Genomic DNA, 24,411 nt, shown 5'->3' with positions numbered 1-24,411 from the left:
AACAGCTCTATATGGGGTTATTACACACTGCTGCTAAAATCGTATGCCAGATCTCGGCTGTGCAGTTGTTACTTGTGCTGTGTTCACATGATAGTAGTGCATCTGATTTACACAGTAGCTAAAAAAAAATGGGGTAAATCGTGGGCAAATCATTTTGCAGATATTTTGAGCGTGTTATTACTGAATGCTTACTGTTTTGTGCTCATCAACCAAAGTAGTTGGCAGTAAGAGTGAGTGTAAAGTATTAGTGAACGCTATTTTCTCTCATTTCAGAATCTTTACAATTGCTAAGAGGTGTGAACATTTCATTTGCATCCTTTTTACTTCTCGCACCAGTTTCTACTTGAGGCACGGTGTTCCACATAAATTTAATGATGTGGAAAACCTAAGTATGTCGTATGCTATTACTAGAAAGATAAAGGTGCTACATTCAAACGCTACATATATATCATTATTCTAGAGTGCCCAGGGCTGGACATAGTCTGCAGAGAACACTGTATTGCTACTTACAGGCCATCATTTAACAAGCATTGGCTTAGCCAATAGGTTTTGCCTTTGGGACCTTTTAAGTGTTTAGTTATCCAGCACAATATCCTTGGTGCAACAACATCAACTGTTGCATGGCTGAACACTTATAAGGTCCCAAAGGCGAGACCTATTGGCTATGCCAATGCTTGTTATGCATAGGTGTGCTTCTAATATGTTTGCAGCTAAGAACAGGATGCCTGTCTCAGACGGCAACTTTATGAAAGTTGGGATCTTTTCAGTTTAACGAGTGTCGTGCCTTCTCCCTTGCGATGTGTGCATTTTAGGTGTGCCATATAAGAGTAACTAGCACTTTCTTCTTGTTTCAAGAAAACGGGCGGATTTATGGCCCTCCAGCAAGTGAGAATCTGATGACATTTGATATACGCTGCTGAGTTCATGGATTGGATATGTTTTATTTGCTCGATACCGGTATGTAGTTGAAAGTGGAGAGTGCATGTTTCCAGCAATATAGTTTGTAGTCTTCAGATGCAGAGCAAGCGAACAATCGACTGTCATGAATGAAACATGACACATAGTTTAGTATTTTTGATTATTTTGTTATAATAACTTCCCCTTCATCTTCTGGAGGATGGGAGACAACCTGCGTCTTTTAATATTTTTTTTTAGTCCAGCTGTGTGCTTAAGTCAACGAGAATGAGCACTTCCACATTTTTTCCCTCAGTAGGTCAGGCAGCGCCTTCGCTCCATGCGCGCTTGATTGCTACGACAATGATGTAAACGTCATCGACACCGGAGAAATGTAAAGGGAGCTCTTATCAACTGACATGCTTTTGTTCGTTTACATTGTCTCTGGCCTGCATGCCCGTCTCTCTGGCTGAAGTGCCTTGGGCTCACTTGCAAATCGTGGTTCTTGAAGGACGCACTTATTTTTTGGGTCAACCATTGATCTTTCTCAGAGAATTCCACTTAGAACTGTTAATGACCTTAAATGGTTACAACATGGCCCGAGCCCCAAACCTAATCTCCCGTTCAGACAGGGATATCAGTTTACCCAATAGACCCTTGGATACTATGATTTGTAGTCTTTCTTTCATGTTGCATCTTTGAGCCGCTTAAATGTTTGTAACGGTTTCATTTGGTATTTTTTTACTTTGGCTAATATAAAGGTGTAGTTTTTCACTGCACATAGTCCATTTCCAAACAACACACAACGTAACTTGATTTTACATTTAAGTGTGTTATTTTCTTAACACGAAGGCTGATTGAAGTCTATGGAGCAGGCTCTGTGTAGGAGCGAATGTACCAGAGGACAGAAATAGGTGGTTTGAGGTGGCATTCAGCTGCCTTTGTTGCGCTGCACGCACTCCTTTTCTACTGTGCTTCAGTCAAGCGTCTTATGTAAATATTATTGAAAGGGGATTTGGCGCAGGTCGACTTCTTTGCAGCATTTCTGAAAAGTTTCAGAAGCCTGGCAAGGGGGGCTTAGGTCCTTCAGAGTCAGTCTCTCTCTCTCTCTCTCTCTCTCTCTCTCTCTCTTTTGCTCTCTCACACACTCTTCCCGCCTCTCTCATATTGGTTCACTTCAGGTCTTCAAGCACAGTTTTTTCCCCCTGCCATTTCAAGATTGCCCACATTCTCCTCCTCTTCTTGGGGTGTCTTCTGCGTACACAGGCGCTCCCTCTTTATGCGCTGTGGCCTGCTCTTCCCTTCTTTCTCTCTTTTTCACACACTGTTTCTGCTCCTCTGTCTGGAGTTCATGCACAAACTACCTATGCCTCTCTATCTTCCTTTCCATCTATTCTGTGTAGCTCTCACCCCTACTTATTCACCATACCACATAATTCCACTAAAAAAATACATTACACATCACACAATTCCACAACTAACCATTCAAATTCATCCCACATAATTCCACTCCAATCCACATACATCCACTCCACTCCAAACCAAAGCACATGTTCATTTACAACGGCAATAGCTCTAACTCTTGCATATGTGAACTGAATTGCATTGGAAATGCTTGTGTTTATTTTAAAGAACTGGTTGTAATTTGTCGAAATGTATGGAATTCTATTTGCTTCAGGGGGATGATTTGTGTAAGATTATTGAAGAGTTTGCTGTTTTTAGCCCACACACCTTGGAAACAGAATCTGCCACGCATATTTAGACCATTCACCAATGATTTGCTTTTTTTAAACATTGACTCACTGTTTCAGAAAAGAATGATCTATTTAAGATCTCAAAATAATGTCCCTTTCGTTTATATGTCAGAACAGTCTAATAAAGTTCTCATGCAGAGTAGGAAGAAATGTTGTGAAGAATCAGCATTGACAAAGCCAATTGTTTGGTCTTTTGTGTAGTCAAGGGTTTCTCAGTGACACACTTGGGAAATATTTTTATGCTGCAGTGCAAACTTAACTTGCACAGGCTTGACATGGAACCACTGACAGCGCTGCGAGGAACAGGTGACTTCTGGTGTAATATGGCCCAAGCATTGCGTTGTGGAAGGGGTACACAGGCAAGGAAGCACAAGCTGCACACCACGGCAGCATGTTTATGCAGACAGAGGCAGTGGGGATTTGGCATGGGCGCAGTGCCTGGCATGGGCATTTGTATTAGCCTGTCAGTAGGGCACGCACCCTCCCTTTAGATAACACTCTCTGTTAAGTACGATCTCTAGGCAAGTGCCAGAGCATCTCAATTAGTGTCTTTATTGTATTTTCAGTGTCTTCCTTGGTTTCATTCCAAGTGTTATTTTGTTCTGCCATGTTGAGAGATGCTTGTGAGCCTGGTCCCAGCATTCCAGAGTGCAGGGCATTGAACAGCAGCCTCCTTGGAGGAGGCTCTCTGGTAGGGTCCTTCCCCAGCCTGCACCAAAGAGACAAAGGAGTGAGATCTCGTCTCTGATTCAGAGGCACCCACTATCTTCACTCTCCCAACTCCGCCGTGGTGTGATCCGCAGTGGTATTACTAGGTTTAACGCGCAGGTGCAGCTCTGCCTAATTGTGCCATCACTCTGAGCACAGTGTATGCCTTGCCTACCATATCCGCACTATGCGTTCCGTGGTCTGCTACGTAAAGTCGTTCCTGTCCCCAGGCAGTAGCTTCTGAGATATAAGCTCCAGATCCCAGCAGCAGGGCAGAAAAACGTTTTTAAGATAAATGGGCAAAAAATGTCAGGATCCGTAAAATAATGGTTTCGGATGTTATATGCACATGTTTCAGGCATCATTTACCAGAGGTTGTAAGAATCAATTTAAACCTTGTTCTTTTTTTACTTCTAGTTGCTTTCTGTATAGATCCTTATTGGAGTAGGGTAATCTCTAAATCATCAGAATTATTCGGTATCCTAAAATTAGTGAAATTATAAAATGTCTTCATCAGCAAGACAATTTGTAAAACACTTTCGTAGGCAAATTTTAAGTTGTGTGCCGAAATTGCTGGATTGCCAGACCTCAGTGGCAATCATATGAATCTTTTACTATAAATGTTCTTTCTCGACTGTGGAATTTGTTTTAGGTTTTACACTGTAGCTCTATAGTAACTGCTCAGTCTCACTATGTACCTCAATTTCTAGGGTATTTCTGCTGGTTGGTGCACCAAAGGCAAATACGTCACAAGCTGGCATTGTGGAAGGAGGCCATGTGATCAAATGTGGCTGGAAGCTTAACCAGGATTGTAACCCTATCATTTTTGATTCTCGAGGTAAGAAAGTGTGTGCTTGTTCCATTCTTTGCAGTTAACATGTGTCTGTTAATCTATCAGAATCGTATTTGGTAAAAATGTTGACATAGGTAACTCACAGTATTTAATGCAGTAGAGCTGAGGCAGAATCAATTTCCTGCTAGCCTGTAGCCGGCTGGTCTTTGGGAGGCTACATTGACCCGTGACAGACTCTTCTTCGGACACTCTTTTAGTGATCATCCTGACATGATGGACTGTGTTCAGCCCTACTAACCTTTCAGGGTGACTAGCCATATGTGAGTTACACTCTGCATGACGCTGGGCTGTCGCTGGCCCTACACCATCTTACTGTCTTTTCAGAGGTGATCATTTTACACGAGAAGCTATTTTCCAGCCCTGACTGCTTTTTAGAAGGGATCCGAATTTGTGACTTTAATCTTCAACCTTGGCTGCCTTTCTCACGTCATAACACTGTTGCCAAGTGTTTCCACAGAAAGGTGTATTCCAAATCTCATATATATATATATTACGGTATTGGCGTGTAAGTTCTACCAGATATAGGCAAAGTAATTATTTGGACTATGACCATAATAAAATATAATTTTCGGCAATACAGTTCTAGCCACATTAATCTATTCGCTGGGGTGAGGCCATTTTATCACAACTGTATAGAGAAAGAAAAGTTCATATCCAGTTCGGTGACTTCTGATCTCTGCAGGTCTGCAGACATTCCTGATGTTGGAAGGAACAATCCCATATGCAGTAAACTTTTCCCACGACGCTGTGCCAGCAAAGAGATTGAACTGCTAGACGTAATTCATTAATAACTTCTACATCTGAGCTGTTGAGTTCTTCTATTAAGGCGTAAGTCGCTGCATTGCCCAGCAGTTATCTTTTCGTAGATTTCTACATTAGGGATCACACTTTCCAGCACTGGAATTGTAGAGCTATTTTTATAAGCTAAAAAACACAATACTGTGAATACTAATCTCCCATGATTCACAGTCCCGAGGTAAAGCCATCATTATTGGCTACTGCTCAGTTACATTTTTAGGACAAGAAAGCACGTCCTTGGTAACAAGCCTAGTGTGTTTTTCATGGTCTGGCCAGAGGACTACAAAGCACACCCGGAGATAACAGATTTACTTTTACTTTTGCGGATTCCAGAGTCATGCGATGGTGCTGCAGCTCTTTTCTCGTTACAAAGAATGCTGTGCAAAGTTGTTGCTTGTCTTGTCTAGAAGTTCATTTTATTGTATTTCCCCCAGCATATAAATTGGTTTCATTGCATTTCAGTTTTCCATCACACATGACCAGACTGTGACAAATGCAGTTTTGAAAGAGAGAGAACAAACCTGTCCTGCTCTGGGAATCCCATTAGAGAACATCCATTTTCTGCAATCATTGGTCTCATCTTCTGTTTTGTGTCTCATGGAGAATGAAATAATTCGATGTAGATAATCTGAGGCGCTCGCCTGCCTGTATTGAGTATGTCTCTGCTGGCTTCTGTTCGCCTGTTTACACACATCCTAGTTTTACTGCGAGCAACTAAGGGCCTCATAGATTAACTGTTCTTGGAGAAGAACAGCACCACCCAATGGGTTTCGCCATCCAACTGGTATCTGAACTTGCCGTGATGATACTGATGTACCTAGACCAGTTTGTTTATACCTCCATCGTTACTGAACTAGCATCATCATTGTAGACACCCCAGTGAGGAACAGCCACGGTCCGTGCAGGTAACAGCGGTGGGGCCAGGTAAAGGGGGTTTTTGAGGGATGATGTTGAGGTAAAATTTAATAAATAATTAATTTTCCCTTGGCATCATCCCTCAAAATTCCCCCTTACACGGCCCCACCGCTGTTACCTGCACGAACCGCGACTGATGAGGACTCCTTCAGTTGGAAAGTAGTTTCATAATATTTAGTTTCAGTCAGCTAGCTTAGGAAAAATGCTAGTTTTTAATTCACATTTCAGAGGGGTTTAGCTCTACCCCACAACCCATAGCTTAGAGTTCAAAGACTTCTTTGCAAGAATAGACTTATAATTCCGCTTGTCACCAATAACATGTGTTTGTGTAGGCAAACTGTAAAGAAAGCAAAGACGATGAGGATAAATGAGTGTCGGAGGGCCTGTCTAAGAAAACTGCAGGCTTCACTATAGGGAGACTTTCAACTGCACAGTCAAGGATGCTTCTCCGACTAAGTGTACATTTTCATGGACAAACAAAAACCTGGAACATTACTGGCTTGTTTAGCTATGCAGCCCTTAATGGGCAGGGTTAGGATTAGCATTGATTTTATGAAAGCAGCTGCTAGGTATATATTTCCCAGAACCCAAACAACAAGCAAAAAATATTTTTCATCAATGCACTTTTAAACCTGATTTCTTCATGTAGCCCCCCATATTCTTGTTGAAAAACAAAGTTATTACTTCCCCTAATTAAATGCTCCTCATAGCTAATTGGTATTTGTTTTTTTTTTTTTTTTTTTTTTTTTTTGAAACCGTTTATTGCAATCTCAAATATATACAGGTATGGGCCTACAACCTTCCGGCCGGCCGCTAAAGTGACGATAACAAATGACATACATACAATGAGGTACTTAGCTTTACATAGACACTAAGGCAGGAGGTATCCACAACGCGGGCCATATGGCTCTGAGCCCACAATACGGTTTCATTTTATACAACACAACAACATAAATAAACACACACCCGCAAGGCAACCCACGATCGAAAGTGGCAGCACGTGCTCCTCAAATGGGGGACCCCAAACCATCCACTGAAGACACCCGAGAGGGTAAGGGAAACAGGTCCGGGACTGGGAGAATACTGTGCTCGGAACTGAGGGAGGGAGTAAACTAGGGGGATGGAGCTGGTGAAGCGGGAGGCAACAACGGCGGCTCGCAGATATCCCCGCGGTAGGCGTTCCAGGGGCCCCATATCTTCACCCATGCCCCAGGCTTACCCCGCGCCACATACACCACCTTTTCTCGGAACATGCACCAATCCATGTGTTCTTTCCAGGCCGACACCGCCGGGGACCTCTGGGATCCCCACAGCTGTGCAACGTCCCGTTTAGCCACCATATAGCCCAGAGTCACCCATCGCGTCTGCGGAACCGAGTAATCGGTCGGTTCCCACACATTCAGCAAACATATCCTCGCTTCAGGCAACAGCGCGACATGCGTAACCGCTCGCAGGACCTCATGCACACCACGCCAGAATCGCTCCACCCTCGGGCATTCCCACAAAATGTGCAAAAAAGTCGCTGAAGCACCACACCCACGCTTACACAATCCGTCCTCGGCATAGCCCATACGCAGAAGCCTTGGCCCCGTCATGTACACCCGGTGGAGTATCTTAAGCTGGACGAAACGAAGGCGAGCCGGGATGGCCACCTCCTTCGGAGAGGCCACCGCGGAAATCCAGTCCTCGTCGTCCAACTCCAGCCCATCGGCAACCCAGGCCTCGCGGAGGCCAGTCAGTAAGCCCGAGCGATCATTTATCAGTTTCTTGTAAATGAGGGAGATCGTGCTGTCCGGAACATGGCCATCTAGCACTCGATCCTCCAGGGGGGAGGACTCCGGGATGGAGGCCACGTCTGGGAAGACGGAGCCCAGCGCGTGACGGACCTGCAGGTACCGAAAGTATTCACTGCCCCGCAGCTGAAACTCCGCCTGCAACGTCTCGAATGTTTTAAATCCTCCCCTCGTCCAGAGATCCCCCACTGTACTGATGCCTATAGTGTCCCACTGCTCAAAGCCCTTCGAGGTCCACAGAGAGCCCAACCTCTCAGACGCATACAGCGGTGACGCCCGGGTCAAACGGTCCTTCCAGCCCATAGCTGCATTAGCCGCGTGCCAAACTCGCACCATGACACGCGTGGGTCCCGTCAAGCGGGAATCGGGCACACTAGCGTAGAGCGCTCGGTTGTAGTCGCCACCGGGCAGGAGCATCTTGTCCATTTCAAATGCCGGGTTTAGGGCGGGCCCATAGAGGCCCTGATTAATTGCAGCTAACTGGGAGGCCCAGTAATACCGTTTAATATCCGGGAGGGCAATCCCTCCGTCGTACCACGGGAGCGTCAACTTTGCCAAGGCTATACGCGGCCTCCCATCCCAGAACATGCGGCGCTGTAAACCCTCCACTTCACGGAAGTAGCGCGCTGGGACCAAGTCCATAGTGTTCTGGAGAGCGTACAGGAAGCGCGGCAGTGACATCATCTTGAACAACGCCGCCCGGCCGAGCGGCGAAAGTGGCAAGCGCCTCCAGCGCGCGACATCCTCCTTCAAGCGCTGGAGGCGGGGAAGCAAATTTCGCTCGTAGCGGGCCACCGGGTCCAGCGTAATGTAGACACCCAAGTATCGAAATCCCTCCGAGGCAATCTGGATCGGACAGCCCCGCGGGAGGAGAGGAGCCTCCCCGGAAAGCACATAGACACAGGATTTGGCCCAGTTGATGACAAGGCCTGAATTGCGGCCAAAAGAGTGCAGAACGTCGACCAGGACAATCAGTGATTTGCGCGGGGAGGCTAAGTACAAAAGGATGTCGTCTGCATAGAGAGACACGCGGTCCTCATACTCAGGGGTCCAACGGAGACCTCGGATAGAAGGGTGCCACCGCAGCCACTCTGCCAGGGGTTCCAAGGCCAGTGCGAACAGGAGCGGCGACAGGGGGCAACCCTGTCGCGTGCCCCGTCCCAGCACGAATGGGGCCGAGACTCGACCATTCACCACCACCTGCGCAAGTGGGTCCGAGTACAACAATTTGACCCAGCTGATGAAACCCGGCCCAAAGCCAAATTTCGCCAGCATCGCCCAGATGTACGGCCACTCGAGTGTGTCGAACGCCATAGTGGCGTCCAAAGACGCCAAGATGGCCGGCTCCCGCACGAACGGAACACGCGCTAGCACGCCGTGCAGGCGTCGCAGATTAAGAGCCGTATTGCGATGGGGGATAAAGCCGGACTGGTCTTGGTGGACCAGGTCGCCCACCACGCCGACCAGCCGGTTGGCGAGCACCTTGGCGAGGATTTTAGGTTCCGCATTCAAAAGCGAGATAGGCCGATAGGATGTGACCCGATCTCGAGGTCTCCCCTCCTTGTGGATGACCACGATGGTAGCCAGACGCTGGTCCGGCGGGAGGGAGCCCCGCTAGTGGGCCGCAAGGAACATTGCGCGGAGGTGGGGTGCCAGGACATCCGGTCGCAGCTTGTATAACTCTATAGGAATGCCGTTCGGGCCCATGGCCTTGCCAGAAGCGACCGAGCGGATGGCGAGGGCGATTTCGTCCGAGGTGGGGGCGGCATCCAGCAACTCCCTGTCCTCCACAGAAAGGGAGGGGAGCGCGATGTCACGCAGCAGGGCATGGGAATCCTCCTCCGAGCAGGGAGAAACCGGGGAGTATACCTCGCGGAAATAATCCGCGAAGCAAGAAACAATGCCTTCCGGCTCAATGACACGCACGCCATCCGTCCTCTCAATCAGCGGGACCACACGACTCGCTCTCTCCTTCTTATCCAACCACGCAATCAACTTGCCCGCCTTATCACCCACATCATACAATCGCCCCTGTTGCTCTCTGCTGAGGCCCCTGGCCGCCTCCGTGACGAGGGCCCTATAGGCCGCCTGCTTAAGGTGCAGAACGTGGAGCGCAGCGTCAGTCACCCCACTCCCCAAATCACCCTCCAATTCAGTAATTTCGGCCTCCACCCGGGTCACCTCCTCCTGTGCGCGCCTCCGGGCATGGGAAATAAAGGAGAGGGCCTCCCCTCTCAGCACTGTCTTGAAAGCCTCCCACAGGGAGATAGCCGACAGGACTGACCCCACATTCTCCTCGAAATACCGTTGCAAGGATTTAATCAAGTCAGCGCGAATAGTGGGGTCGCGCAGGTACCAAGCGTTGATTGGAGCTACCCTGCCCTCCCCCCTCGGGAAGACATCAAAGTGCAACAGGAGCGGGGAATGATCTGAAATGCCCCTCGCCAAATGGCGCACCTCCCCCACCCTCCCGGCATAGGCCGCAGGGACAAGGATATGATCAAGCCGCGAAAGGCTACCATGGGCACCCGAATGGAAGGTATACTGCAGCTGAGTGGGATGCTTTAAACGCCAGCAGTCCACCAATCCCAGTGTGTCCAAAAGGCCCGACAGCCACGCCTGTGCCCGGGGGAGGTCCCTAGGGGGATAACGATCCATAGTCCCAGAAACCACCGCGTTGAAGTCCCCCCCCAGCCACCAGAAGCCCCCCCGGAAGGTCAAGAAGGAGGCGTCCCAGGTCCGCAAAGGTGGTGGACTGTAACCCCGGTGGGACGTACACTGAGACAAAGACGACTACTTTGCCCTCCATTCTCCCCACCAAAACAGTGTAGCGTCCCCTCTCATCATGGCGCACCTCGTCTATTTCTAGCGGGAGCGAGGTCTTGACCATAATGCCCACCCCTCGTGAGCCTGACGTAAAGCCCGAGTGGGCCACCAAACGATAACCACGTCGATTCATGGCACAAAAGGAGTTACCAATAAGGTGTGTCTCCTGCAGAAAGACCACATCAGGCGAAATCCGTTTCAGATACTGCAGGACCACACCCCGCTTAATCCTATCCCCCAGCCCGTTAACGTTCCAGGACAACAAAGTCAGGTCCCTACCCCCCATCACATACAGAAGCCATCATTTGTCCCCCCGAGGCTAATTGGTATTTGTGAATAGAAACTAACATGGTTACACCAACCAATAGCAAGACAGCAAATCTAATAGAAGCCAAGACCCATGAGGAGAAATGGGGCAGGCAAACAATGATACTTATGCGTGATCAAATGCAATTCAGAAACTTTCCATCACGTTGCATACCATTTGTCATAGTGCAATGATGAAATCTAGAAAAATCAGAAAAACAGTAAACTTGATCACATATGATCCAAATGTAATGGAATGCCTCATTCATAGAGATCAGGTGTAAGGAGAGAATGAACAAGTTCCTCATTCTTTCTACAAAGTGAGGTGTCTGAACTCCTGGAAAATGTGGGATTCCAGACAGGAACGCTGATGCTAATCTTCAATCCTCCTTATTGGTGGATCCGCACATACAGGAAATGGCACCCCTTGCCTGTGTAATTCCACAAGGGAAATATTAGTATGTGAGGGTGGGAAAGGGAGAGAGAGAGAGAGAGAGAGAGAGAATACAAGATCAGCTCGGCCCCTAAGGTCTTCGGTACTACTTACTTCCCAATGCATGCCCTCAAGCTTTGTAATGGTGCATTGGCATAAATCACCTGAGTGTCAGACGTAACTGTTTTGGAGATACTGGTATTGAGGGGTGAGCAATAGCGGGAGAGGATATGGTTCGCCAAATGGGGACTGGTTTACACATGAACAACAGTGATTAATGTGTTAGGCTGTGTGGAGAAGTAAAGCTTCTCAGATGAAATCAAGACGTCTCTATCAAAAGCGGCTGGTGTCAGGGAAAAGTAGTGGTGCAGCACAAGGAGGCAATAATAAAACAAAAAAACAAATAACAAAATAACTTAACTGCCACTCTTCTGCTATGCACAGGCCGAGGCTCACAGGACTCTCCTAGGGCCAATCCAGACACTGCTCTCATGCTGGTTTGACCCATGAGAGCAGTGTCAGGATTAGGCGGAGCTGGCTGGTTTTGTGCTCCATCAGGGACTGGTAGCCTGTGCCTTCTGTTGTTTTCCACCAAGTAGCGCTGCTGGGTTGGAGAGATGTCAGTGCACATGTTGGTTTGGCCGCCCTAAGACGGCTGGCCAAACCGACATGCACACTAACAGCAGTGACCATCACTCCTCTACCATTCTTCGTATGGCCCTGCCCCCAAGACTCGGCTCCTGACGAAAAATAAAATTATAGTAAAACTGTTATCATTTGATTTTTCGTTTTACTCTGCTGGTGGTGGGGGGTAACGCTCCTCTGTCACAATGGAGGAGCTGCTGCTGGTCTCAATCAAGGTAGCTCACCTGATATTCCATTGTTGTGATGGATCCGGCTCCAGGACTGGTGAGTATAGAGGTTACGCACCATGTCTCGCCACCAATTGTTGGAATCAAGTCATAGGAAAGCGTAATGAACCCAAACAGGCAACTGTTGTAATTTACTTGTATTTCTGTGTTCTGAGCTATGTCAGTGGTTGTCCTGGTGACAGAATGTGAGTCTGATGATTCCATGACAGACTGGCATTCTGACTGAGGAGACACTGGGGAGCGGACCTGTTGGCAAGTGCTGTCGGTGGTTGAAGATAATAAAGTCTTCCTGTGGACTACTACTTCTTTTGGATTTATTACTGGCGACGAGTTGCTTGATTGGGGACAAGCCGCAACCACCGATTCCCCTCCGAACCTACGCTGGATGGATTAATGTTTTGGTCTAACTTTGGATTTAACGAATTATCTTAATATTTATTGGCTACTCATTGGACTGATCTACACAACTACGATGATCTACACAACTACGATGTAATTTCAGCGAAATTTGGATTACAAACGGATTTTTCTTCGGACTTGAAAAGTGTTAAGTAAACGTTGCTTGCCTTCAAACGTTGCTTACTTTCAAACGTCTCACGAGGCCATCTCTGCGCGCTGCTGACTCCATGGCAACCCCTCTTCGCACGCGTCTCGTCCTTCGTTCTCTGACTCAGTCTTGAGTTCTAACGTTGTGACATTGACGCTCACGTTACGTGGGGTGAAGCGTCATCAAGCGTGGCGGCCATCTTAGATTGGGCTATTTTTCTTGCCTTGCGTCAGTGTCTTATCCTTGAGTTGGTTGGGTACTTCGTGTGTGGTGTTGGTCTGTGCGTCACATGTGCGCACGTGTGGAGATTTCTTATCTTCTGGCTTTCTGTTTTGCCTGTCTGGGGTTGCAAGTTTACCCTTTTCTGTTATTCTTGAAGCTCTTTGATTTTTATATGTGTGTATGTCCATCAGCGAAAACACTTCCTCCTGGGTGAAAGAAATTAGAAAAGACAAAGAGGATGGTAACCTAGCTCATAATGACAGTACAAAGAGAGGTCAAGGTAGTGTTCACTCCATGGTAGAGTGTGATGATGAGACTGATTTCCCTGAGGGGATTGCTAAAGTGTCGTTGGGATCGAGGAATAAAAACAGTATGAAGAACACACAGTCACATGTTGCTAGTGGTAAAGACAAAGACATCCAACAAAAAAATGAGCGTGATCCTCGACAACAGCGTGTTTTTGATAGGGAGAAGAATAGCAATGACTTTAGGAGGGTACGCTGTTATAGATGTGGAAGCTTTTCACATTCCTCAAGTTTTCCTAACTGTTATGCCAGAGACTCGATATGTTTAAACTGTGGTATCAAGGGGCACTATGCCCGGGTTTGCAAATCATCTAAGAAGAGTCATAATGTAGAAAGTCCTTCTGATATGATTCGAACTTTAGTTATATCCAACATTTCAGAAGTAGGAGACAAGGTGGATTCGGGAAGGGTCACCATGCCTTTTTGTGACATTTCTGTTGATGACAACAACTTCACGGTCATGGCTGACTCTGGCTCGCCTTTCACGCTGATTGGGAACAAAATTTGGGATGAGGTGGTTGGGTTGGATAGCGTGATGTTACAACCTCCGGATATTGCTCCTTTTAGTTATGGTGGTTCCCGTGTGGACATTGTTGGATATGTAACTGCTAAGATTGGATTTAAACAGAGGGTAATAACGGGGAAAGTTTATGTTGCTGTGAGGGGAGACAATCTGTTGAGGTGGAGGCATCAACGTGATTTGGGTATAATTTTAAATCCCAATGCCAGTGACCCGAGAGATCAAGTAATGTTGATGGATGAATTGTGTGAGAGGTTGAATGGGAGAATTTCAAAGATTGATGATGAGGTTGGTAATGAGAAATATGTTAAAGACTTCCCGGAAGTGTTTTCGGATAATCTTGGTTGTTTAAATGGTTTTGAACATCGGATTATTTTGAAGAGTTCGGCTAAGCCTTGTGTACATAAGGTACGTTGGGTGCCAAATTTAATGATGGAACCATTGAAGAAGGAACTTAAAAGATTGCTGGATTTGAAGGTGATTGAGGAGATTGAGGCGTCAGAGTGGCTGGCCCCAGTGGTTTTGGCACCCAAGGATGGGGGAACAGCGGTGAGAATGTGTGTGGACTTGCGCGGATTAAATGAGTGGATCTGGGTAGATCGACAACCCCTTCCTAACATTTCTGAATGCATCAGTTTGTTAAAGGGGGCCAAGGTTTTTAGCGTGTTGGATTTGTCCTCCGCGTATCATCAAGTTAAACTTCACAAGAGTTCCAGGCATCTAACATCTTTTGTTACTCCTTTGGGGGCTTACCAGTTTTTGAGGATGCCTTTTGGGCTGGCTTCAGCCGCAGCTTGTTTCCAAAGAATTATGAAGATGGTACTTGGAGATCTTTCTAATGTCTTGTTTTTCCAAGACGATATTTTAGCTTATGGGAAGTGTGAGAGTGAGCATGAAAGGGTTTTGAGATCTGTGTTGTGCAAGTTGAGGGAAAGAGGGCTCACTCTTAAAAGAGACAAGTGTCGTATAGGGTTGAAATCTGTGACATATCTGGGACACGTTATTTCTGGAGAGGGTATACAACCCAAACTCAAGTTGGCAGAGAGTATTGTGATGGCCCCTGCACCGCAGGATAAGGAGCAGATTAGGTCTTTTCTGGGCATGGCGGAGTTTTACTCCAAATTTGTGAGAGGGTTTGCCAGTGTGGTTGAACCAATTAGAGTTTTACTAAAGAAAGGGGTGCATTTTGTCTGGACACCTGAGTGTGGAAGAGCTTTTGAGTTAGTTAAATCAGAAATTGGAAGGATGCCCACATTGGGTCATTTTGATGCGAAATTAAGAACCATTCTTACAACTGATGCGAGTCTCAAGGGTCTGGGAGCAGTACTTTCGCAGGTGGAGGATGGTGTAGAGAAGGTTGTGGCTTTTGCCTCCAGGGCTCTCAGAGATGCGGAGGTTAACTATTCTTGTATTGAGAGGGAGGCGTTGAGTGTGTTTTGGGCCATACATCATTTTAAGTTTTATTTATGGGGAATTCCTTTTGAAGTAAAATCTGACCATCGCCCTCTGGTTCAAATTTTCTCGTGTCATCACAGTGACCATTTGACTCCTAGGCTTAAGAGATGGAGTGAAGGTTTGCAGGAATTTAATTTTCGCGTGCATTACATTTCTGGCATGAGTAACAAGTCAGCTGATTGTTTGTCTAGGTTGCCAGCGAGTGGTGAAGAACTGAATGATGAGTCTGAGAATGTGAATTGGGTGATGGAAGATCCGCTCTCAGAGGAAGAGTAGTTGGCTGGTGCCGTGGAAGATGAGGCATTTGTTTCCCTGAAAGAGATTGTAGCTAAAGGCTGGCAAAGTTACAAAGATCTTAATCCTGTTGTGGAACCATTTTGGAGTGTAAGGGATGATTTATCCTTTTGTGGAGGCAAATTGATGAGGGGAGATAGATTGGTTCCGCCTGGTGTCCTCCGGGATAAAGTGGTTAATCTGGCCCATGAGGGACATCTCGGGAGAAGTCTCACGAAAGCACGTGTTAGGGAAAGGTACTGGTGGCCAGGAATGGATCGAATGGTGGAGTCTGTTGTTAAAGATTGTCATTTATGTGCTATCAATGACAAGTCTCATGTGACCAATCAGGTTCCCCTTTCACCTGTGGATGTGCCAGATGCAGTGTGGACTAAGTTGGGGTTGGACATCATGGGTCCGTTGGAATTAATGCCTTCTCATGAGAGGTTTGTTGTACTTTTGGTGGATTACACATCAAAATGGGTAATTACCAAGTGTATGGCCACGGTCAATTCCAAGTCAATAGTTGAGTTTCTTAAGGATGTTTTTATTTCTGAAGGGGTCCCCAGGTTTCTGGTTACAGACAATGGTGTGCAGTTCGTCTCCCAAGAGATGCAGGTTTTTCTTGAAAGTCTTGGGATAGTTCATCAGAAAACTGCATTATATTCTCCACAGGCCAATGGTCTCACGGAGAGGATGAACAGGGTTGTCAAGAGTTGTGTTCAAAGGGCGCTTGATTCCAAGGCTTCTTTGAGTGATGTGTTGAGGGAAACCTGGTGGGCTCATCGAACGGTTCCCAATGCGATTTCTCAGAAATCTCCTTTTGAAGCTTTAAGGGGGAGGTTGGCAGTTTCTAAGTTGAATCCGGTTTGGCTGCCTAAATGGGTGAGCAAGGGTGTATGTGAGGAGGAGAGGAAAACCCGGCTTTCTGAGTACCAGGAGAGATACAAGGTGCGTTATGATGACAAGAAGTCTGTGAAGAAGAGGGTATGGAATGTTGGTGACAAAGTTTGGGTGAAGAGAGTGAAACGTTGTCACAAAGGGGTGTCTAATCTATCAGGTCCTTTTGTCATCATTACAATTGAAAAAAATGTTGTGACCTTGGACAATGGCTGCACTTGGAGTATGTCTAGGTTGGTTAAGTCTGATGGCACGGTTCCGGGTGCAGCCAGTGTTCATGGTTGTGTTTCAGAAGAGGGAAATGAGGGTTTTGGGAGGTTGCATAGACGAAGGCACATGCCTTCAAAGTTAAAAGATTATATTTTGTATTAGTGCTATTTCTTTTATTGTGTATTCTTGAATTTTAGTTGTTTGTGTAAATGCTAGGTATATTGCTTTTCTTTCTTAGTTCATGCATCTTGCTTTCTGGGGGCTTGAATTCTTTTGGTTGTTGGTAAAGGGTATGTGTTGTAATTTACTTGTATTTCTGTGTTCTGAGCTATGTCAGTGGTTGTCCTGGTGACAGAATGTGAGTCTGATGATTCCATGACAGACTGGCATTCTGACTGAGGAGACACTGGGGAGCGGACCTGTTGGCAAGTGCTGTCGGTGGTTGAAGATAATAAAGTCTTCCTGTGGACTACTACTTCTTTTGGATTTATTAGCAACTTTGTGAAACTGCAAGGTAAATGAGAACTGGGGGTTAAATAACAAAGTGGAAGGGAACAAACTATTGGTAGCGGTAACTATATACCCAAAGAAAAGTGCGAGGCATCTATCCTTTGAGAACTCTGTTTGTACCCTATAAGTTCTGCCTCCGCCTCACACCTGAGCCACTGGACTGGCATGCCATACTTCCACCCAACTCATCTCTGTTTTACTATTGCTCAGTTCTTGCACAAATCCTGACAAAAGAAAGATAATGGTACAGGAAATAGGTCTAGTACAACTACCTGAAGAAATGCCCCCAATAAAAGTTAATCAGATCTACAGGAGCACTTGGAAAACTAGAATACATTGTAGTGAGACGGTGAGTCAAAAAGAAAGCCTAACCTCCCATTTTTATAGTGCCTGATATCACAATTGATAGTTTAAGATAAGAGGCTTGAATTCCATATCTTATGTTTTTCCATTTTCCAGTTTTACTTTACACTACTATAATCTGTGAGATTCCATGTAACAAAATCCCTGACTACAGGCTTTACCACAGTGTAATAACAATCCATCCTTAAAAGCGTATTGCCTTTAACACATGATTTTCGCAATAAGTAAGTTGGGCTTAATGGCTTTGTCAATATAAACAGATCAACCCTATGGAGTCTGGCATAGCTTTTCCCAAAGAACGTAAAGGCCTCTAGCCTTTAACACTGGCTTGTCACCATAACCAATGCAGACTTCTACAAGAGCACATAAACTGGCACCTGTCATGCAGGCAGTTATAAAAGTACATCTATGTAGAAAAAAATCATTTTGAAAAACAATATACAACCTCGCTCAGTATAGCCTAGCAAGAATCATCACAGTTAAAACGCTCCAGTTTGTCAGAGCCAGCACCAAAATACCTACTACTACTACACTAGTCTTTGAAATTATCTATAGCAAAATACCTATTTTTTACCTTTAACACAGTGTGATAACAACCCACTGTTATAGGCCTACTGGCTTTAACAGATATTTGTTATAATAAATAAGCTAGTACTACTGCCTTTATCATAGCTGATCACAGCAGAGCAGACCTATGGCATTGGACATAATGTTTCCCAGTGCACCGGTCATGCCTATAGCTTGTCACCATAACTAACTCCGGTTTACTGTTTTGAGCATAAACTCTCCCCAAGTTAGTCCTAAAATTACAAAAATATACAAAATTACAGTTGGCAAAGCAAAGTAGTATCCCTTCTAAAAGGGCCTAACAAGGATTTTCATGGAGCATATTTTCTATCAACACAAAAACCATTGTCTACTATTGGAATCTGTCAGATTCCATGTAACAAAATCCTTCCCTGTAGGCATTCATGCAAACTAATAGCAATCCACCCTTAAATGGAATAATGTTAATGTATGCTTTTCCTCATTACATGAATTGCTTTTACAGTAACATTTCATAATAAGCAGATTGATCATTGGCTTGCCACCATGACCAACTCTGTCCTGGCTGTTGTGAGTGGAAGCTTTGCCACAAGCCAAAACGTGCAGTACAAGAACTCTATACAGCTTCAGCCCAATCAAATCATGTACTTACAATAACCAACATGTGCGTGAAGCCTAAACCCCTCTCTCAGTAGTACTCAAAGTAATTCTTTTCTTCATCACATAAGGTGCCAGACCTAAAAATAAGGCTCAAGTATAATACATTGTCCCCAAGACAATAAAAAACAACCATTTTACCAGGGGATGTGCAAAAATTGCAAACTATATTGTTTATTGTAGAATGTTCTTCCTTAGCAAGTGCTCGCGTCAAAGCACAAATTGTGGTAGGTGCAACCGCACACTGCCAGTGTTTCACCCATGTCTGTTGTTTTTCTCAAGATCGAAATATTATTCCTAATAAAAAGGGCATATATTTAAGACCGTTCTTTGGGATTAGGAATGGTGATCATGCCCCACCAAAGGCTGAAAACATTGATTTAAAAAAAAAAAAATGGGGGATTGTATCTTTCGCCCATCAGGATTTATAAATTAGCTTGCCACTGCTTTGTTACTTGGCGGTTTACAAGAAAATGTTATGCGAATCCTAACAGGCTATGTATTTGGGGATTACAACCAATGAAATGTTTGGCTGATCTAATTTTGCATATTTCAACATAATTTTGCTGTCTTGCGTATGAAAGGAGTTAAACATTTATGAAAAATTAGAAAAACATTTTTTTTAAAGCTGAATATTTCATAAACAGTTGCTAAAATAGAAGAGTAGGATGGTGAGGCAGGATGATCAGTGGAAGCATAGGAAATAGCTCTCATGTTTCTGTGAAGGAGAAAATTGTTGTTCTTATTCTGAGATTTGTATAGCGCAACAGCTACTCGTAGAGTGTCTCGGCACTAGATATTCTGATCCCCAAATGACATAGGTGCCAAAAGGCAGAACCAAATAGCCAGTTCTTAAGGAGTCTCTTAAAGGTCTGAATATCCCCAGTGGCCTGAAGCTGAACTGGGAGGGCATTCCACTCCCTGGCAGCCAGATAGGAGAAGGATCTACTGCCCCACTCTTTCCTTCTGAATTCGAGGAGTTGCTACCAACAAGTTGTTAGATGACCGGAGAGACCTAGCTGTTTGATGTGGGGTGAATCTATTCGACAAGTACTGAGGACCTTTGTGGTAAAAAGCTCTGTGTCAGAACCAGACCTCTGAACCTCACACTTTCTTTTATGGGCAACCATTGCTGTTCTTTTCAGCCGAGTTGGATGTGAGCTCACCAGGGGAGGCGCAGCAGAAGCCTGGCAGCAACGTTCTGCAGTAGCTGTACTCTCTTTAGGCGGTGGACAGGTAGGCCCCAGTACAGATAACTGGCATAATCCAGCCTTGAAGTGATTAGGGCCTGGATCACTGTTTTTTGCTGCGAAGAGGGAGGCGATAGAGCAACATTTTAAACATTTTTAGCAGGTCAAGGCAAGTGCCCCCTACTCTTGCCATCTGGGTAGCGAAGGAAGCAGTGGTATCAAACATTGCCCCGAGATTACGCGCTACAGTGGTAGAGGAGATGGTGGGGCTTCCAAAGACCGTTATCCCAGCTCGGCGGGGGCCCAAAGAGAAGAATTTCTGTCTTGCTGGTATTGGATTGGAGGTTGCTATCGGGCATACACTGAAACTCAGTTGAATTGCAAGCATGAATGTTACACAGTGCGGTAGGTGTGTTTATGTTGAGAGTGAGGAGCAGTTGCATATCATCCGCATAAAATACTGTCTGTACGCCAAAAGATTCTATTAGGGAGGTCAAAGGGATCATATACATATTGAACAATATGGGATTTAGTGCAGATCCCTGAAGCACTCCATAACCCAGTGGTTTATTATCTGAGGCAAATCAGGACATCCAGAAGGATTGGGACCTGTCTGTCAGAAAGGAACGGAGCCATGCCAAGGCTGAGCCACAGACAGCTATGGCTTCGAGGCGCTGCAGAAGTGCCGAATGCAAGACCGTGTCAGGAGCTGCTGATAGATCTAGGAGGATTAGTGCCACTTGCTACCCCTGATCCACCGCTAGCCGGATTGTTCCTGACCCCTCTAGCAGTGTGGTCTCGGTGCTGAAACCCTGGCGAAAGCCCGACTGGATAGGGGCTGAGAGCGTCTTATTTATGAACTTCTCTAAAATGTTGGTGAAGGATGGCCGCAGAGATGGGACAGAAGTTGGCAAGATTGGTCTTGTCTGCTGATGTTTTTTTGTAAAGGAGAATCAGTTTGGCCTGCTTCCAGCCTCTGGGCACTCTAGCCAATCATATTGACTGATTTAAGAGCTGATTTAAAATGAGGTTAATGGCCGCACAGTTGGCAGCGAGAATATGAGGAGGGTAAGAGTCATCCGGCAAACCTGATTTGCAGGCTCTCAAGGTATGACCATAATCCTGTAGTGAGATCAAGTCAAATTGTTGTAGCAGTTGGCCACGAGGGGGCGCTGTTGCCACCTGGAGTGCCGTGTGGTCACTAATCCTCATTGAGACAGCATTCGTGATATGTAGGGAATCCACAGTGGCTTAGATTTTTGTATTGAAGAAGTCAGAGAGATGGGTGCATAATTTAAGAGAGGGTGTAAAAGGTTGAAGAAAGGCTTCCGGGTGTGTGAACTTTTTGACAATTTTAAATACCTCCCTAGGCTTGTTTTGAGAAGTGTTTTTGAGATTGACAGATACTCCTGAGGCGGAAAGCCGGGAGCACGAATCTTGTGTAATTGATTTTAAAATTTGAGCGTCACCTTATTTTTTGTACTTTTATTTCACTCACCTTCTGCTCCTTTAAACTGCTGCTTGCAGACCTCATTCGCCCAGACCACCCGTGCAGCGGATCTAGCGTTGCCACGGTTGTTGCTACCGGGACACTCTTGGTGCCATTTCCGGCGCTTGCCGCGGCCACGCCCCTTTTCGAGGCCACGCTCTCTTTCTAGCCCTTAAAAGGCGCTGAATACGAACGCCTAGGCAGATTGACAGATACTCCTGAGGCGGAAAGCCGGGAGCACGAACCTTGTGTAATTGATTTTAAAATTTGAGCGTCACCTTTTTTTTTTTTGTACTTTTATTTCACTCACCTTCTGCTCCTTTAAACTGCTGCTTGCAGACCTCATTCGCCCAGACCACCCGTGCAGCGGATCTAGCGTTGCCACGGTTGTTGGTACCGGGACACTCTTGGCGCCATTTCCGGCGCTTGCCGCGGCCACGCCCCTTTTCGAGGCCACGCCCCCCCCTCTTACAAATCCATAAATCATGTGTAGATTTCGGACGCGCAGCGGACGAGCGCAGCGGGCGCGTCGATTGCGCGCCAAAGGCGCGCCTAAGGCAAGCCCGTCTGCGCCCGTCCGCGGCCGACCGGGGCTAGGGGCATGTCACTCTGCTCAAATCATCACTTACTCTTCCTCACAACTCCGCAGCCTTCATGGCCCCTGGCCTCTCCCCGCCTCCACTTGCTCTCTCATATCTTCACATGACCTGTCCCCCTTTCCTTCATCTTCCAACCCTCTCGCTCCCCCCACTCCTTCTCACTCCCTCAGAGGAGACGCCAGCCCAGTCTCACTTAGGACTCGTCAGGCCTATTATCTCAACACCCGGTCAGCAGTGGCCCACTCACACGAACTGTCGGTACTGCTAGACCTCCACGCACCTGATCTCCTCTTCCTAACAGAGACTTGGTTCAGTGAGGACTCTCTCCCTACCTTACTGGCCACTCTTCCCGCTCCATACTATGCTCTTCGAGCAGATCGTTCCAATGGTAGGAATGGGGACGGCGTAGCGGTCATCGCCCGGACCGACCTCCCCTTCCAACGTCTACCTCTGCCAGATATTGCTACAACAGAGTACCTCGCCATTCGTACTACTTCTACCACTCCCCCTCTTACTTGTGTTCTCACTTACCGCCCCCCTCGATCACCCTTATCTTTTCTTCCTGACTTTCAGGAGGTACTATCCACACTGACGGTCAATAACTCCTCCATTTTATTACTGGGAGATTTTAACTTTTGGCCTTCAGATCCAGCGGAATGTCCGTCCTCTAGAGAATTCACTCCAAGCCCTCAATTTCGTATCACATGTTCATTCTCCTACTCGCGTCAAAGGACACATCCTAGATCAGATTTGGTCCTTGAACTGTCCGATAGACTCTCTGTCCATCTTGCCATGCACCTGGTCCGACCATCACCTGATTTCGTTTACCCTTCCCATCAACCCCACTATCAGGCCCCCGCTTCCAAAGAATGTTTGGGTCCGCTCATGGAGCCGAGTGGACCCGGAGAATCTATCTGCATTATTAGCCTCCTCCTACCCTACCTTACAAGGCCTTTCCACTCATTCCCAGGCCGTTGCCATTGAACACTGGCTCTCCTCTAGCTGTGATTCCATCGCCCCGCTGAAGCGGGTGACCTCTAAACGGGAGAAAGATGCCAACTTGTGGTTTAACGAGAATCTTAAAACCACCAAACTTGCAGTACGCCGTGCCGAGCGTGACTGGAGGAGGAACTATTCTCCCTCACTCAGAGCTGAGTTTACCACTTTCCTAGCTCAATATAAAAAGGCCATCCTGGCTGCAAAAACGGCTTATTTTTCATCAAAGATTCTTGCAGCTGAGAATCAACCGAGGGACATCTTCTCGATTGTCCACAATTTGGCATTCTCCGACAGGACATCTCTCAAGCCTTCCCTGTCCCAGGACCTTTGTCACTCTTTAAATAATTTCTTTATCGAAAAGATTGCTATTATTAAAGCCAACATCCCCTCATCCCCCCGACTTTTGTTGACCCTCAGTGTCCTCTACCTAATGGACAACTTGATGCCTTTCCTCCCCTGACCAAAGATTCCTTGACCTCAATAATTCCTCTTGTTAAATCCGGATCCCCATTGGACACTTGCCCTGCGCATATCCTTCGCCACATTTATACAACCTGTCCAGACCCCCCCCTGCACTTCCTTAACAGTTCCCTTTCCCAGGGGGTTGTTGCCACTCCACTGAAAGCCGCTGTTATTGTCCCCATTTTAAAAAAACCTGGCGCAGACCCTTCGATCCCCGCCAACTACCGCCCTATCTCCCTCCTACCATTTCTGGCTAAGGTGCTCGAACACCATGTCACCAGGTCCCTGAGCACCTTTGTGGAGGAGTATGGGATTTTGGCTCCCCGCCAGGCTGGCTTCCGCCCCGCACACTCTACGGAGTCCGTAGTTCTCTCGGTCCTTGACAACCTCAGGGAGGGAATGGATTATAACCAGGCCCAGGCCTAGGTTCTCCTCGATTTCTCAGCCGCCTTTGACACGGTTGACCATACCATCTTACTCTCCCGTGTCAGGGCGGCGGGGATCGGGGGTACCGCTCTGGTATGGCTATCCTCCTTCCTGAGGGACCGCACCCAGGCTTTTCGCCTGGGTGTCTTCTCTGCGGACTTCCGGAAAGTTCAGTGCGGGGTTCCCCAAGGTTCCTCCCTTTCACCCCTCTTGTTTAACCTTTATATTGCCCCCCTTATTTTTTCACTACAGCAAATGGATGTCAGCATATACAATTATGCGGACGACCTTCAACTTGTTTTCAATCTGTCTTCTTCCCCTGCTTCCATCTCAAACTTCCAGTCTATTATGATTTTTATCCAGGACTGGATGAACTACAACCACCTGAAACTTAACCCAGATAAGACCGAGCTGGTGTTGACAGGTGGTTGCTCCAGTCCCTGGTCTTCACTGTTTTGGCCCGCCCCCCTCCCTAGGTTCATCCCCGGTCCCCTCTACCTCAGTTAAAACTCTAGGTATCAAACTCAACTCTCAGCTCACTCTTCACTCCCAGGTTAGTTCTGTGGTGTCCTCCTCCTTCCTGTCA

General features: G+C 46.6%; 1 protein-coding gene across 1 annotated transcript in view; it reads left to right on the top strand.

Moving 5' to 3' along the window:
• Positions 1-24,411, top strand: part of ITGAV (integrin subunit alpha V) — a 382,159-nt gene that overhangs the window by 47,270 nt on the left and 310,478 nt on the right. The window contains exon 2 of the mRNA XM_085648702.1: positions 4,067-4,194. Within this exon, the coding sequence (XP_085504828.1) occupies positions 4,067-4,194 (128 nt within the window). The remainder of the gene's footprint in view (positions 1-4,066; positions 4,195-24,411) is intronic.

Source organism: Triturus cristatus, chromosome 3_2, assembly GCF_964204655.1.
Source record: "Triturus cristatus chromosome 3_2, aTriCri1.1, whole genome shotgun sequence".
NCBI lineage: Eukaryota > Metazoa > Chordata > Amphibia > Caudata > Salamandridae > Triturus > Triturus cristatus.
Note: the sequence above shows the minus strand (reverse complement) of the source record. Positions and strands in the feature narration are given on the sequence as shown.